This window comes from Haliaeetus leucocephalus, unplaced genomic scaffold (assembly GCF_000737465.1).
Source record: "Haliaeetus leucocephalus isolate CR32 unplaced genomic scaffold, Haliaeetus_leucocephalus-4.0 Scaffold2, whole genome shotgun sequence".
Classification (NCBI taxonomy): Eukaryota; Metazoa; Chordata; class Aves; order Accipitriformes; family Accipitridae; genus Haliaeetus; species Haliaeetus leucocephalus.
Genome location: NW_010972438.1, coordinates 14,081,515 through 14,097,784, shown reverse-complemented (window position 1 = coordinate 14,097,784; position 16,270 = coordinate 14,081,515). Strand labels below are relative to the sequence as shown.

At 51.3% G+C, this 16,270-nt stretch overlaps 1 protein-coding gene across 2 annotated transcripts in view; it reads left to right on the top strand.

The window, feature by feature from the left end:
* Positions 1 to 12,003, top strand: part of NCKIPSD (NCK interacting protein with SH3 domain) — a 52,307-nt gene extending 40,304 nt beyond the window's left edge. The window contains exons 9-13 of one of the 2 annotated variants that reach the window (XM_010572106.1): positions 4,486 to 4,566; positions 5,881 to 6,009; positions 7,899 to 7,991; positions 9,541 to 9,713; positions 10,292 to 12,003. In XM_010572106.1, the coding sequence (XP_010570408.1) occupies positions 4,486 to 4,566; positions 5,881 to 6,009; positions 7,899 to 7,991; positions 9,541 to 9,713; positions 10,292 to 10,495 (680 nt within the window). In that variant the 3' untranslated portion in view covers positions 10,496 to 12,003. The remainder of the gene's footprint in view (positions 1 to 4,485; positions 4,567 to 5,880; positions 6,010 to 7,898; positions 7,992 to 9,540; positions 9,714 to 10,291) is intronic. The other variant, XM_010572115.1, reaches the window with a different exon arrangement.
* The last annotated feature ends 4,267 nt before the right edge of the window (positions 12,004 to 16,270 follow it).

Genomic DNA, 16,270 nt, shown 5'->3' with positions numbered 1-16,270 from the left:
GCTGTTGAGTGACCATGTGGATCAAATCAGAAGATCCCCAGTGTTTGGAGCCTTGCTGCCTTGATTGCAGTCTGTAACCTGTTGGTTTGCTGCGGGCATCATGGAGCTGTGGAGAAGTATAATTTGATGATGAGACTGCGTAGGGATTGACAAGTCTGTGCAGAACAGGTACCGTCACACCCATTTCATGGGAGCCAAGTATATGTCCAAGATGACCACTTTGGACGTGCATAATAGATGTCCCTCTCACCTTCTCCCCATGGTGAAGATCTCACCACAGACTGTGCCAACCTGACTGTGTGGACTAATGCGGCTAATCTGGTGTCTGGAAAGGGGTATGAGAGGTGAAAATCAAGCCTGTTGCAGAAGGCTTTGCGTTCATCTTTGCTTAGATGCTTTGACATGCAGGCATTTTCAAAGGTGGGGAGTGCCTGAAAAATAGTGTTTCAACTCAGGGCAGGGCAAAGCACTGGTGATGTGGTGTGGGACTGAGATCATTACACCTGTGTTAGCTACGCCTTCTCTTTGTGCTACTGCTGCTTGTCAATTCTGTGCAGGGAACTTATCACGCTGTTGGTGTTTTTATCTGGTTATGCATGACAAACTTCTTTTCTAGGCTGAGGTTTTACTGCCCAAGAAGCAAATATTACTTGGTTATGGGACTATGACTGTTCTTCTGTGGCAACAACACTCCTGATTTTGTGCTGCCAAAAATAAACTTTATCATGCATCCATCACTAATTCATAAAGATTGTCTCCAGTTGAGTGTCTTCTGCACCATGTCCAAACAGGCTTCAGTCTCCTGCTCTGTTCCCTGAGCTGTCTTCGTATGGGCAGGGTGGGCTGGTCGCCCTTATTACTCCTTGCCTGGTCACAGTGTTGCTGTCCAGAGCGTTTTGCCAGGGGCTGTGTCATTCCCAGATAGCACAGCTAACTCAGCCTCTTGATATGATGGAGCATCGAGCTCTGACCTAGGTGATTTCTGCACACCTTTGCTAATCTCCACACAGCAATTCTGGTTGAAGCAGGCCTATCTCCCAGCAAGTGTTAGCTCTGCTTTGGGACCTAAAAAGCATTGCAGTGGAAGTGGGTGAAAAGCAGCTCTGCTATGTCCTCTGAACTGCCAACATGCAGCTCTGCAGCATCTCTTCTTTCCCTAGCTTCGTCTCAAGGTGAGGGTTTTTTCCCTCCTTGCTGTAATACATAGGCAGTACAACTGATGGATGAAAAGCTGCTCTTCCTTTGCTGACAGACTGCTTTTGGTTATAGAAGCCTCCCAAACTGGTGTCCTGATCCTGTGCTGCCTGCCTTGTGCTAAGTTTATGGCGGGCACTTGCGCAAATGTCATCTGTGTGGCATCCAGTCCTCTTGGCCTTCACAGTAGGGCTGCAGAGAAGTGACCATCCTTGACCCAAATGTGTCTGTCCTTCAGAGGTGTTTTAGGGCATTACTAGTTTCCTCCTGCCATTCTGGTGCTTATTGCTCCATGTCCTGCCAGCAAATGGCAAGCGGTACCTTGTGTGAAAACATGACCTTGAATCCTAGAACGACTTGAGCTTATTTTGGTACTAAAAACTAGGGAATAGCAGCTGATCCATGACATACTGTGGAATAGCTAATCCCTTCTGCGGATGGCAGGGGCCAGAGCAATTGGTGCCAGCACTAAGCAACTAGGGAGCATTGAACTGGCTGCAGCAGCTCTGTGGGATCCCTCCTGGCTTGTTACTGAAGAGCAGCCAAGGCAGAAGCCCTGTGCAGGGATGCTGGGTGCCTTTGATGAGAAGGCACTTTACCCTGGGGCTGATGCAGGCGTGTTGGCTGCTGGCCAGTTCTTCTGCCAGATGCTTGGGTCTTATTGCTTCTGGACAGCCGCTACTTCCCTCTGCTGTGGCTGGCCTGCACATCTATCAATGTTAGAAGAGCTTATGATAAGCCACAGCGAGGCAGAATTAACCAGAACAATTCCAAAGAAAGCAGACAGGGATAATCCAGTCTGTAATCGTGACTTTCTCCCTTGTTGCAGCTCAGTGTACATGCAAGTTGGCTGTCGGGCTCTTTTCACTTCAGTTGCAGACAGTTGTGTCTGCTCCCAGTGCCCAGATTTTGCACTGCTGTGTTTAGAGGTTGGAAGCAAGGTCTTTGAAGGCCTCTGACAAATACCTTTCATACGTAATAGCAGCTTTCTTAGCAGTACCTCAGTAGGCTTCAGAAATGCAGGTTGGTGAGCAAACAGCCACATCTCTCCTGCCCTTCACGGCCACTTGAGTGATGCTTATCAGTCTGTTGTCAGCAGAGTCCCTCTGCTTCAGGAGAGTTGTATCAATGCTATTTACTTTCTTGCAGCCACTGGTGCTGGTCTGGAAGGAAAAACAAAGCTGTGCTTTGACTGGCAATTACTTTGTTGTTCACCATGTTGAGTCTTGGATAAGTCTTGCTACAGCTGGGACAGTCCAAAAACTTGTAGAATCTGTGCTGAGTGAGTGTATCAGATTAATCTGGATTTATCCCGAGTTCAGCTTTCTGACTGGTTTCAGCATCCTTTGATTCAGCACCATTAGGCAAATATGACAAGATTTGCCACCTAGTAGTGGAGTCTGCTGTCAGCTGAGATGAATGGACATCAGTTCATGGCAGATGGGCCAAGGATGTGTAAAACTACCCTCCCCTGCCCACCCTCCACCCCCCAATTAACCTCTTCCTCCATATTTGCTATAGCCACGTGTTTATTGCTGGCTTCTGGTTCTCAGATCATTACTTCATTGCTCCTGATGTTATGAAAGAAAATGTTTTGTTCATGAAAGCCTTACTAGGAACATGGGAACAGCAGGTGCCTATGTGTACCTGCTGCAGTATCTTGCCTCTGACACCCAACTCTTGAAGCCATGGAGGAAAGAATGAAGAAACTGGGTGGTGAACAGTTTGTCAGATTCTTTTCTGCTACAGTGAGCTTTGGCATCACTGATACCTTACAGCTGAGAGCTTCTTATGGAAATATGAATTATATTTAAGTCATCGAATATCTTCCCTCTCTGTTTACCAAAAGTAAACAGCAGTTTCCAGCTTTCCTTTGCTGCCACATGGTCTAGAGTGCTCTCCTACAAACTCTTAATCTCGTTAATGCTGTAGTATCTCTGGTTAAGCCCCAAATGATCTATTTTTACTCAAAGTATTTGCTATTTGAAAACTCAGGCATCTTGTGGAGCTCTGACAAAGTCTGCATGTTCTTTGTTTATAGAGGCTTTGCTCACAGAGCTGACTTTCCAGGGGCACGAGGCTGGAATGATTTGCTAGCATTTTTTTTTTCCCCATGTTAACAGTAAATCTGAGAGCTGCCAAGTGTTGCAAGTCATTTGGCCAGTCCAGGAGTATGCGGTGACAGTGAAGGCATCGGCCTGTGCAGTCAAAACCAAACTGCAGGGTGCAGGTGCTTAGAGATGGATCAATCTGTGCATAGAGAAGTGAAATGTCTTAAGGGTTTTGGAGCAGGTACTGGAACCAGCATGTATCGTGCAGGGAAGTGGTACTGTTGGGAGAAGCATCATACACTGAAGGGACTTTTTTCTCCTCTAATGAAAAGTAGTTTGGGTCAGTTTTTTTAGATATACATCCTCAGATTCCTTTTAACAAGCACCCCTAGGCTCTTTCTGGCAGGTGTAGCTGAACTTTATTTAGCCAGTGTGTGTGGTAACCTGCTTTATAAAAACAATACTCCTTTCCTATAGTCTTCAGACTTGCTGAACTGGATGGAGGCTACATTTGATGATGGCACAGATCCTATTCCATGACTTTTTTTTCTTCTGCAAATATCCATTGAGATGTATCCATTAATTAAAATTCAGGAAAGGCACCGGCTGTGGTTCTGTGGAGCATTCACGTATAGCTGCTGCCAGCGAAAATTGTGTTGGACTAGCAGGCTGCGGGATGTATTAATGCTGGAGACACGTGTGGCCTGGGAGGTGGGCAGATGCACAGCCCGAGTCATGAGCAGTGATCTGGTCTCCCCAGAGACCTTTTATACCTCCAGGCAGAGCTGAGGTAGCGAAAGTAGAGCAGTGCAGAGATGGTAACAAGCAGCATAGCTGTCCGGGGGTGGTGTTGGGTGGAACAAGCAGTATTTTGAGGTGGCCAGATGGATGTTTTTTCTGGGTTCAGTAATTACATAACTATGGGATGTGTCCTGGGACTCTGCAGGGGCGGTTTTTAATTATTCAGATCAAGTCTTCCCAGATCCTCTTAAGTGGAGGGGAAAAAAATTGAGAATTCTTGTTGTGATTATTTTTAAATTGCTTTGGAAATGCATGGCACAGAAGGCATGTGGTGTGCTTAAACAGGGGAAAAAACACCCTTATAGCTCAGTAAATACAGAAATGAGGAGCAGTCTAATTGCGTTAAATGCCTGTATTAAATGTGTGACTTCCCAGCTGCAGCTGGGGAACAGTGTTTCACATCCTCGGAAGAACTAATGGCAGGACCTTTATCTTGCAGATCATCAAAAGATGTGCTACTCTGCACTGGTGCTGGCAATGATGTTCTCCATGGGGGAGCCCCTGCCATATCATCACTATGGTAAGAGCAGCTTACACTTACAGCTTGGTAGGACAGCAGAGCTGATGGTGGGACATCTGGCGTGTGCTGGCAGACACAGGGAAGGGACCTTTCCTGGGGGCCAAGGTGGGGACATTTAGGGGAAAGCCCAGTACAAGCAGGCCAGGAGTAGGGTCTGTTCTTTATCAGTAGAGCCTGGCTGCTGAAATACTGGGCTGAGATGCCAGATTTCCAGAGATAGCAGCACAAACCTGGCTTAGAGCAGTGGAGGACTGATGCCATGCTGCAGAAGAGGTGGATTTGCCTATCACTGTGACTAAGCGGCATTTTGTTTTACCTCTGCCCTGCATGAAAGCATGTACCTCTTACCTGCCTTGGAGACGTTCTGCCTGCTGATGAGGCTGAGAGCCCAGATCACTCTATGAATGCCCACTAAAGCTGTCAGCTGCACAATGTGGCCTCTTCCTGGTCTCCCTTCTAACAGGATGGTGCAGCCCTAAGTATTTCAAGCTCTTAGGGAAAGCAGAGATGATTAAGGGTATTGCTGTCAATGAGGAAGTGCAAATGTTGCGCCAGATCTGCCTGTTTAATCCTCTGTCCTTTCATTCCAACCTTCAGCCAGAAAGCCCTGCCTGCCTGCTTCTTCCCCAAGCCATGTTTTGTTCCCTGTATTTGGGAAACTCCGGGCTCATTTTTCCTAGAAAAGCAGTAGAGATTTTTATAAGCATCTCCTCAGCAGCTTCACCTTAACACCCTAGTAAACACATACAGGATTCAAGCTGGCGCAGTAGAGACGATGCAACGAGCCTCCACACCTCCTGCTTTTCTCTCCTTGTGTAACCCTGGCAATTATTTCCTGCAGGTGGACTTATTTGCATGAGCTCCTGAGCTTTCCTAATAGCTAAATTGAAAAATGGGTTATTACTAATGATCTGGATGATTACTTTTTTTTAAATAGATGCATTAAACCAGTGGTCAAGAATACAAATATCTTCCTACCTGAAGCCTTCATTCATCACTGTTGCAGCAGTGATGCTGCAATGACAGCTAGAGCAGGATTTGGTGTTTTATTTACTCCAAAAAATTGCCAATGGGGAACCAACTTTCAGCGTTCCCCTGCACTGTGGGTAGTTCTCTGAACCGCTTGTCTCTCGCACAAAAACACTCAGTTGTCTGTCTAGTCCACTTGCAGGGTTGTTAAATTCCCTGGAGGCTGACACTGGCACCCCACTAATGGTTTTTAAGCATAAAAGCACAGAGAAGTGGCTTGCATGGTCCCTTGTTGCTTGGTTTATTTTCACTGTGCTGTAAATGCCCCTCTTTTTCCTTGCACAGAACATCTCAACTCTCAGTTTGTGCAGTTCCTGCTGGATGTGATTGAGGATGGGCTGCCCTCGGACACCACCGACCAGCTGCCTGACTTATTTGTCAATGTCCTTCTGGCCTTCAATCTCCACATTCCAGGTTGGTTTGGTGCTGCGCTGCCTTGGCAGGATTTCAGTGGTCTGGAGTGAGGGTGTGAAGAATGGGGAGGGAGGGAGACTATCACTGGGTCTTCATGGTGCTATGATAACCTCTCCAGCTCCTCTAGCCTCTGGCAATACACTGTGTTTAAATATTGTGCAAAACCTTAGAGGAAAAAACAGTCTGAGAGCCCATGTCCAACCAACTGACCCTCTGGGGCACAGCAGCTCTGTGAAACCCAGCAGATTTTTCTCTGTACTTTCACACTGCCTGGATTAAAGCAGTTGCTGGGCTGTATGTGCAGAACATGAGTGGGGTTAACTTGTAGGCACAGCTGATTTGGGAGAGAAAATGCTTCAGCAGGCATTTCTTGGTACCAGTCCAGAAAGAAAGTCCTCTGCCTTCTGTAGGTCTTGACAAACCTTCTGCTTACCCTTCTGTACCTCTTGAAGTTCATTCAATGCCTATGTGTTGGGGCCAGGCTCTTCAACGTTGGCCTGCGCAGCGCTCTCTCCTGATTGCCCTGGTTCTCTGTCCTCCCTCCCCTGCTGAGCTCCATGAGAACAGACAACACATCTGGTCCCTAGAGAAGGGCATTTGCCCTCTCGCTGCCTGTGAGTTTTGAAACCTGTTGTTAGAAGATTGTAGTGTATTTCCAGGTCCTGCTAAGAGAGGCCACTCCTTAACCCAAAATCTCCTATTGCTCCAATTGTCTTTAGTTAATTACTTCCTCTCGTTCTGCTTCATGGCTTTATCCTTGGCTTCGTGGAGTGAGGGGAGAATAAAGCAGCAAGGACGTGTCCAGTAATTTACCTGTTATTTTGGGTTGCGCTTCATTAAAATTTATGTGAAAGTTTCTAATTTCATGTGAAAGTTGATTGCACAGAGACTGATTAAGTGTATCTCTGCTGCTTTCATTCATTACCTCTTCTCACACTTACCCATATACTTCCTGGCTGCAGTAATTAGGCAATAATGCATGACAGGCACTGTGTTTCTGGGGGATTATTGCCCACCTGGGGTGTAGCTGAGAGCAGTGACTTGTTCTCTATGCTAAGATCATGTTAAATGATGTTCAGGTTGCTTATTAGTGGATTGAATTTTTTATTCCTCTATCTGCAAGATTCATCGATCATACACTTCAGTGGTGCAGCATTAGTTCAAAAACTCTCCTAAAAACGTATTACATTGATGCTCTTCAATGTAAAGGATCCTAAAGCACTTCACAGCCTGTGAAATATTATAGGGTTGCCAACCCTGTGCCACAGACATAGCCATGCTGTGCTGTTTGGATGCTTCTGAGTGTGCACACTCACACACATGCATAAGGTCTGTTAGGGTGAACCTATTTTAGTTACGACAAATCACCCCCAAAGCAGGCTAGGGGACATTTCCTAGAAGAATTCTTCAGCCTCTACACTTGCACAGCCCGGTACCGAGTGCTAGGAAAAACTTTTCCCTTCTGGTCATCCCTTATGGCAGCTTGCAAGGCAATAAATTCCAGCAGGGCACTGCTGGTATGAAGTAAGAAGATACCAGAGAGTGAAGCCCTTGGCTTTAGAGGGTTGTGAACAGAGGTAATGTTTGACAACATAAAGCCTTTGCAAGGTATTTCACAGTATTTGTCTGGCAGGACTGGAGCCCGTGTGAATCAGGTGTGCATAGAAAGCACAAAGTCCCACGTGTTTCATGCATTGTTTCCAGATTTATTTCACCTTCCCTCTCCCTGCCCACCTACTGTGGGGCTGAAACTGTTTGTAGCCTGATAGACTGTGGTACCCCAAAGCTCCCCAGAGCACTGATGCAAAATAGGACCCCTCTGCTAGTTTTTTTTCATTACCGTGGTCTTCAGGAAACAAAGGGATATGCTGAACAGGTTTCTTCCTTAGTTCCAGAACACAGTGTGATCATGACTACAATAAGCAAGCACTCGAATGTCAAGACTTTCACAGAAAAGCTGCTGCTGCTGCTGAACAGGGGAGGTGAGTGTTTGCGGCACTATTACATGCCTAGCAGGGGGTGCAGCTAATGGTGACTCAGGGAAACGAGCCGGGTGCTCGTTAAGGGGTAGGATGTGTTGCGGATGCAGGTAGCTGAGGAGCTGTCGGCTCAGGCAGGATGTGCTGCTTCCTGGTGAATTTGTGAGGGTGACAAGCAGCATTGCTGAGGATGGAGCTGCACAAAGAATAAAGTGATGCTAATGGCATCTAGGAAGAGAGGAGAGGGCTGCTGTTTCCATGTACTTCTGGGTCAGATCAGCCCCATCTTGCAGCATGGCCAGCTGCAATGTAGGCGAGCTCTTGTCTGGGAAGAAAGCTGGTCCTGGGCCATTTCTGTCCTTGGACAGACAGGACTCCATCAGCGCTGGCACACAAACCTCAGCCCATGCTGGCAATCATGTGCCCCGGGGGACAGATCCAGAGGGAGGTCTTGCCTTCCAAAAAGCTGCTTAGAGTGGAACTTCCCATTTCAGAATTGCCGGCAGAGGGTTAGCTTTGTGTCTGCTCCAGGCATAGAGTGAAATCCACTGTACATGTAGAGCTTTTGCAAAGCAGATTGCTAGAAAACTGGAGATCTCCGCAGGAAGAGCAGTGCCAGGTATTTCTGCCTGTGCTGCGTGCCACTATTGTGCTTTCTAATACCTTCTGGAGCACAGGGGCTTTGCTGCCTGAGATTCATTTTGTTGATTTGCTGGTAAATAACTCATCCTGTGATGCTTGCAGCTCATCTTACTCTGGCTTTAGTTCTCTTTGGGGTTGGAAATCATTGTCTCCACACTGTATCAGCCTTATGGCAGCCGGCTTCTCAGTGCTCTTGTCTGGCCTCCTCCCAAAGCCTTTGTTTAGCCCTTTCCCAGCCAGATTCCCTGCAGGGATCACCTTACTGTGAGGGGCTGGCAGAAGAAAGAGGGGGGCCACAACCTAATGAAGATGCTTCTCTTTTGCCTGCCTTCCTGACAACTGCTGGGGGGGGGCTGCAGTGTCCCAGAGCCCCTCGTGGGGTCTGCAGGGATGTGTTTTGGAAGACAACAGGATGTCGTGGCTCATTTAAACTTGGAAGTGTTTCTTTTCTTGCTTCTGGGATAGTACTAGCCTGGTCTCTGTGATGAAAGCTCATTTCTGGTACAGGGTCTGATGGGCTTTTCAGAGGGATCATTGGACCAGACTTAATAAACCAGGGAGAAAATGAGTGGTAGCTGTTGAGCAAAAAGGGGAGGCACTGAGAGGTGATGTGCTAATCAGGTCTCACCTGGGATGGTAGGTGAAACATAAACAATGATTAATGCTAATGCTAATGACTTTGGTCTCAGCTTGGTACCCTGCAGAACCACCATCCTGATTATGCAGTGTTGTGCAAGGCACTGAGGTCAGCCGGCACAAAAGCTAGCCACGGGCAGGGAGCAGCTGGCCAAGGCCAGGGGCAGCCTCCTCTCCAAAGCCTGTAGGGTCTAATGAAAGGATGTGCACTGAAGGTGAAGGAGAGGGGCAACGGGGAGCATGTGGCTTAGCACAGTCTTTCTGCCTCCCTTAGATGATCCAGTTTGTATCTTCAAGCATCAGCCTCAGCCACCGCACTCAGTGCTGAAGTTTCTGCAGGACATCTTTGCCAGCAAGGATACAGCCAGCATCTTCTACCACACGGACATGATGGTCCTCATAGACATCCTGGTGCGGCAGATTGCTGATCTCTCCCCAGGAGATAAGGTGCTTACAGTAACCCATAGGCACTGGGGAAGGGAGCACAGTCCCAAAGCTACAGTGTTTCCCCTGGCCCTCCATGGGGCCTGCTGGTGCAGGCAAGAGTTGAGTCCTGGGGTGGGCACGACATTTCTGGGTGCTCAAATCAACCTTGGGGGCTGAGGAGGAAGAGGGGATTTATCCTGCCCAGCGCACAGCAGTAGAAAGGTGTGTTTGAAGAAAGATCTGCCAGGCTTTTGGTAGTCTGCACCCTTCTGTCCAGGGACCTTTGGGAACAGGGACTCTCTGTGAGTAGTAGAAGTGGGAGGGATGTCTCTGTTCTGGTATTGCAAGAGGCAGGGGATGTGCACATGTTTTAAGAGTGGGTGAAGAGCAGCACTGGGCTGCTGTGGGAAAAGCAGAGTTTTCCATAGCTACTAATGAGCCTTAAGGAAAACAGGTGGCTCTGGAGTCACTGTCTGGCTGCTGCTGGTGCAGCAGCAGCTGTTTCTGTGCTCATGCTGTAATGGAGGCTGGCATGCTTGTTTATCTCACTTTAAATCTTTCATTGTGCTCTGTGTTTTGTCTCCGCTCCCACTTGGCAGCTGAGGATGGAGTATTTATCTCTGATGCACGCCATCATCCGCTCCACGCCCTATCTGCAGCACCAGCACCGCCTCTCTGACCTGCAGGGCATCTTGCAGCGCATCCTGGGGGAGGAAGAGGAGGGCCAGCAGTGCCAGATGGACAAACTGATCATCTTGGAGATTTATAAGGAGTTCCCAGAAATCTCTCCCGGTACCAGCTAACCGCCCCTCAGCTTGGACTGGAGTTTGAACCACTTGGATTGATGATGTCTCTTGTTGACACTTTCTCCCCATTCCCTTCCAGTACAGCTCATACCTTATATCCCTCCGTGCGAGGCCTAAGGTTGGGACAGCGTTCACCAGCCCTTTAGAAACGCTAGCGGCAGAAAGGGCGTGGGGTGCCCCCAGGGCCTGGTGCTCCGGGGAAGTCAGAGCGGGGTGGGCGCTGGCGCGTGGTTTGCCTGCAAGACTCGGGCAGGAGGTATTTAGGCGACTGGTGTTAGCGAGAAGGGCAGAGAGCTTGCGAGGGACTTAGCAGCTGGAGGTGTGGGGGGGTGTTCAGCTGCGCTGGTGTCCCGAGGTCCCAAAGAGAAAGGCCTTTGCCTTAGAGTATCACTTCTTTTCCATGTGCATCTCTCTCCCTGCAGTGACCAAGTGGAGTCCGCTGGTGCTTGGAAGAAGCTTTCGTAACATCTGTTTTGTTTTCTGCTGCTAGTGCCAATGTGCTGCAGCCCTGCCAAGGGGAGGTAGCTCGCTCGCTGTCTTAACGCCTCGTCTAGTGAGCCTTTCACTCCCTCCTGGCCCTCAGCTTTGCCTCTGGGTAGCAGCCCACCTAGGGTCATAGAAGTCTTACCCCAGTAGCTGCTTTTTTCAATCTGCTTTCTATAGTGACGTTTAAATCTGAATTTCTTGCACACTGTGGCAGCCTAGAAGTAATGACCGTGTGGGTGACACAGCCCTTAGGAAGCCTTTGGCCCAGACACAGCCCAAAGATGTGTCCTGCCAAGTGAAAGCTGCCGCTTGCCACCTCTCTCGCAGCGTTGCCCCGGTGCCCCCAAGCAGAGGGGCTACACGTGGGCTGGTGCGCTCTGTTCGTGAAGCGTGTGGATTTCTTGCCTTGAGCTTCATAGTAGCTCTGCCTCGCTGCCCTCCCTCTCCACGTGGCAGCACTCAGAGGCAGCGTGAGCCTGGTGTCCAGTAGCTGTTTGTGACTATGCACGAATGTGGGGAACCCTTATTTATATATTTCCTCTAGGTTTCTAGCAACCGGGATTAACCTGTTTCCCTGTTACAGATAGTCACACACACTAACGTTGGTCTCTTAGATATTCGTGTGCTCAGTCTGGTCACTCCCTGTCCCCAGCTCTTCCTTTGCAGTATCCAGTGTAGGAGCTATTGGAAAGTGGAACTGGTAATACTGGACGCTGTAATTTTTTTTTTATTGGTTTGGTTTTTTTTTTTTTTAGCTTGAGGCGATGACACGAGCTCTGCTCTGCAGGCCTGGACTCTGGGCACTGGGGCAGTGATGCTTGGGAATGGAGAGGATTGGCCTGGCAGCCAAGGGGGGCAAGGACCTCCTGAAGTCAGCCTGGGAATGCCCAAGCTTAATAACCACCCTTGTAGAGTAACCTATTTTTCCCCTGTAAAAATGTATGAATGTCAAAAGGGATCCTGTATTTTCTTAAACACTAAGTGTAACATGCAGAGGAATAAAAATGTCTTAAACTGGACTTCTGTGAACGTAGCCCTGCCTGCCCCCTTCTGTCATGGGGGGACTGAAGCAGTGGGGTGGGGGCCGCTTGGGTGTCAGCTGCCCACTAATGCAAAGCAGTGGGTGCTGATCTTCAAATGGGAGCAATGCAGTCGTTCTCCCACACTTGGCTTCTTGGCGTTGCATTTTCCTATGCCATTGCTGGCAGATGAGGAGTGGTGACAAGGAGTGGAGCAGCCACCCTTGCTAGGGGCACCGCCATCACCCCTGTGGGCCTGCCCAGCATCGTTGCTCTAGATTAAGGGTTTGGCAGAGCTGGACTCAGCAGTTCGCTTCCCGCAAGGCATGCACAGCCTCAGCTGGCTCCCAGCAGAGCCGCCGAGGCAGCGAGCCTGCGCAGCAAGGGTTTAACGGTCTGTATCGAGTGCTAATGAATCACGCTTTGGCTGCGGATGTCTGTTCCCAAACCTCAGTCCTGCTCGTGCTGCTTTGGGGGGTGCCTTGGATGGCGGGGGGTGCGTGTGGTGGGAGGGCAGCGGGTGCTTGGTAAAGCACTGAGTCGGCAGCAGGGAAGCTGATCTCTGCTCCTGGCTGCGTGCTGGGGGAGCCAGCTGGACAGTGGGCTACAGCCCTGGCCAAGAGTAGGGGTGTAAATGCCAGGTGCAGGCTGTGCCCCCCCAAAACACGGGGGCTGCATCAAGCACAGCTGCCAGCCGAAATAGGGCCAGGGCTGTGTCCCAGCTTCTGCCTCTTTGGCCGGCGTCTCTCAGGCGCCCGGGCTTGTGGCCTTGCAGTTTGTCAAGCTGCACACCTGGGGAGGATGAATCATGATACGTGAGGGCTGCCAGCACTCACGGACGCCCACCCCGCAGTGGCTCTCCTGTGCCCCCTTGCTCTGTGCAGTGTATGGTTGCACATCCCCCAGAGATAACCACAGCTTGCCTCTGGATGCTGCTTGGGCTTGTTGTCAGCTTGTGCCCTGCTGCAGTGGTGGGATGTTCCTCTGGCACTTGCCCTCAGTGACGCAGCCCAGGCTTTGCTGTGCCAGGCTGGGGCAAGCCCAGAGCCCAGCAGAAGCCCAGAAGCGGGCAGGACCTGTGGCTCAGCTAGCCTGGAGCACAGCCTTTGGTAACAGTGCCCTGCCTGCCCTGGGGGGCTGGAGGAGCCCTGACAGGGCTGAGCCTGAACAGGCAGAGCCGGTGGCCCCCTTCAGCATCCCTGAGCCACTGCTGTCCCTGGGGGTTGCTCACCCCATGGCCCAGCTGCACAGTAAGCACAATCCCTTCTGCACCACAGCCGGGGCTGGAAGAGCTGGGGGGCAGTCTGCCGTGGAGGGTCCTGGGGGAGATCTGCACCCACTGCCCAGGAAAGGCCTTTGCACATCGCAGGGAATCAAATCGCAGCGTGTAAACTCATTATCCCCGAGCCCGCTCAGTGGCTCCTGTTCTGCTCGCGGGTGACAGGTGCAGATAACACGCTTGTGTTTCCATGAGCCGTAATAGGCTGCTATTAGAGAGTATCTCCTCGTATTGGTGTGTTTTTATTGTGGTGCAGCAGTAAGGGGTGTTGGGGGGAGCGATGCACTGCCTGTGACCTGCGCCTCTGCTTTATTGTCTGGAATGATTCAATTACAACTATTTTGTGGCAGTGATACCCCGATGATTTTCTCCTCCTCCCCTGAGCTGTCAGCTGGGTAATTAGAACAAATAAACTTGAAAGCCTTCATAATTTTTTAAAAGCATTGCCTCTCTCCTGATTGGGTTTCTTGATGGCAAATCCCCAGTTTGAGGAGGTGCGATGTATAATCCAGCCGGCGGCAGGGGGTCCTGTGAAGCACGTTCCTGTCGCACGTAAGTGCTGCGCTGCCCTTTATTGGGGGAAGTTTCTTGGGTGAACTGTGCGTGGGGCCGGGGCTGCTCTGGCATTAGCCTAACAGCAACCAGGAGGGCTCGGGTGGGTGCGTGGGGGCCTGGAGGGGGAGAATGTAAATCCCCACAGGGCACTGCACATGCATGGCTGGCATGGCCGCAGCCCTGTCAGTGCTGGTGCTGGACCAGCCAAGCCAGAGGCATTTTGTGGTGGCTGAGGAGTTAATCATAGCAGATTATCAAGGTTCAGGAATCCTACAGAGTTTATAAATTAATATGCCAGCTTCTCTGGAGGCTTAGAAATCCACACCCACCAAGTGTCAGCCCTCAGCGTTGTGTAAGCACCACAGGAACTTCTCTCCAGCATGTGCTTGAGCCGCACTAGCCACCGCTTTAGGGCCTGCTTGGTGTTTCCCATGGTGGTCCTGAAACGTGTGCTCAGCCCAGGGGGGCAAGGACAAGCCCTGCTTGCTCTGCTCACCCTGCCGCTGCCCGGGTGGTGGCCAGGCCTTGGCTTTTGCATGGGTGATGGTGGTGGAAGGGAGGCACCAGCCCAGCAGAGAGAGCCACCGGCTGTGAGGATGGTGCAAGGTGGTTTGGGGACCTGCTAAGCATGTCACAGACCCTGCTTTGTGTTTGCTTGTTTTGCACCCTAGCAGTGGGAGCCTGCTTGCAGTCAAACCCCAAATCAGCAGGCAGCATGCGCTCTTCCCACCCCCTTGTTTACACTAATGATAATTGATAGGGGACCATCTGTCACCATCGGTGGAACTGAAGCTGGGTGAGAGCCCGTGGTGGTCGTGGTTGGTGGGGGAGCACAGGAACACGGGGCATTGGGCAGAGGCAAAGCACTGGTGATGCCAGGATTCAGCACCAGAATGCAGGATGCCGCAGCCCCGTCTGCAGCTGGTGCAGAGGGCACCACCACGGCAGCAGTGGCTGGACCCCCTCGCGGCCCCCAGACCTGCTGTGCCCAGGGGTCAACATATCTCCTCTGACCTCCTCCTTGCTGTGGAGGTGGCCTGAGCTGTCCAAAGCAGCGTGCAGCTCCAAAGCAGCCACTCAAATTTCAGGCAAGGGTCCACGCGACCTTGCGCAGCCTTGTTAGGTTTCATGCAGGGTGGGAGCATGTTCGGATCCCCAGGGGTGTGGGAGAGTGCGTGTTGTTCTGGTGCTGGGAGCAAGGGCTGAGTGAGCGGAGGAGCCCCACCTCTGGTGTGAATCCATCCCACTGTTAACTCGTGTCTTTTGGGGAGCTATGTAGGGGCTGCACAAGGGGTGCCAGCAGTGCCCAGACTGGCTGCAGTGTTGGCACGGAGGTCCCCCTGCTCCTCAGCCTACCCACCCTTAACTGCAGCCCATCCAGCACAGTGGCACGGGGGGCTCCCCTCGGAGCTGGGATGTGCATGGAGGCACTGTGTGTCCTGTGTACTTCCTGCCCTTCCCTACCCCATCCTAAATTCTACCCATCTCCCACATTTACTCTATTTTTTCCCCAGCATGGCTCTTCTCTTCCCTAGCACACGCCTCAGCCACCGTGGCTCGGGCTCCCCTCTTCTTCAACAGGATGCGGCCAAGGATGTTTCTCCCGCCGCGGCACACTGAACGCTAATGAGGACGTAAACCCCTGTTATTCCTAAACCTATTACAAGCTTCAGTGGATTAGGCTGCAATATTAGTTGATTGAGATCAAACCAACAGCTAAGTTACAAGGCTGATATGCTAATGAACCATCCGATGCAAGGGCCCCAAACTGAATTTTCCTTCTCCCATGTTGATGCCCCACCTGGTGGGTGGGGGTGGCCGAGGTCTGCATCGGGGACAGGAGCGGGCCAGCTAAATCCCTGCCACGCGGTGGCGGAGCTGAGCGGCAGGGGCTGTGACACCCTGGGCACAGCCTGGGAGAGCTACTGCCCTGCGGTGCAGGACAAGGGGAAGCCCTTTCTCATGCACGCGGTAAAAAAACCCCATCCCTGAAGATGCCAAACTTGGTGCTGCTTGCAGATGGACATGGACGGGCAGAGGGAGCCGTTAGGGCTGCAAAGCATCGGCAGTGCCTCCTGCCAAAAGACCGGCATTTTCCTGCCTCGCCCCTTCTGCTAGCGGCAGGGCGGCTAACCCCAGTGTCTCTTCTCAGCACCTGGGGGAAGCAGCCTGGCCCTGGGGATGCCAGCAGGGGCACGAGGACCATGCTTGTCGCCCGGTGCGCTGGCAGCGCCGCAGCAGCGGCGGGGTGGGCGTAAGCGGAGGTGTGTGCTGAGGGTCGTCGTCCGTGGGCCTCGGGCCCCCCACCTGACGAGCTCCACTTTCGGCTGGGAGGCTCCGAGCCCTCCTGCTTGGGGTGCAGGCAAGCATCCCCACAGCACTAACAGGACTAGGGGATGGCTGGGATGCAGCCCCCCATCGCCTCCCAGTGGG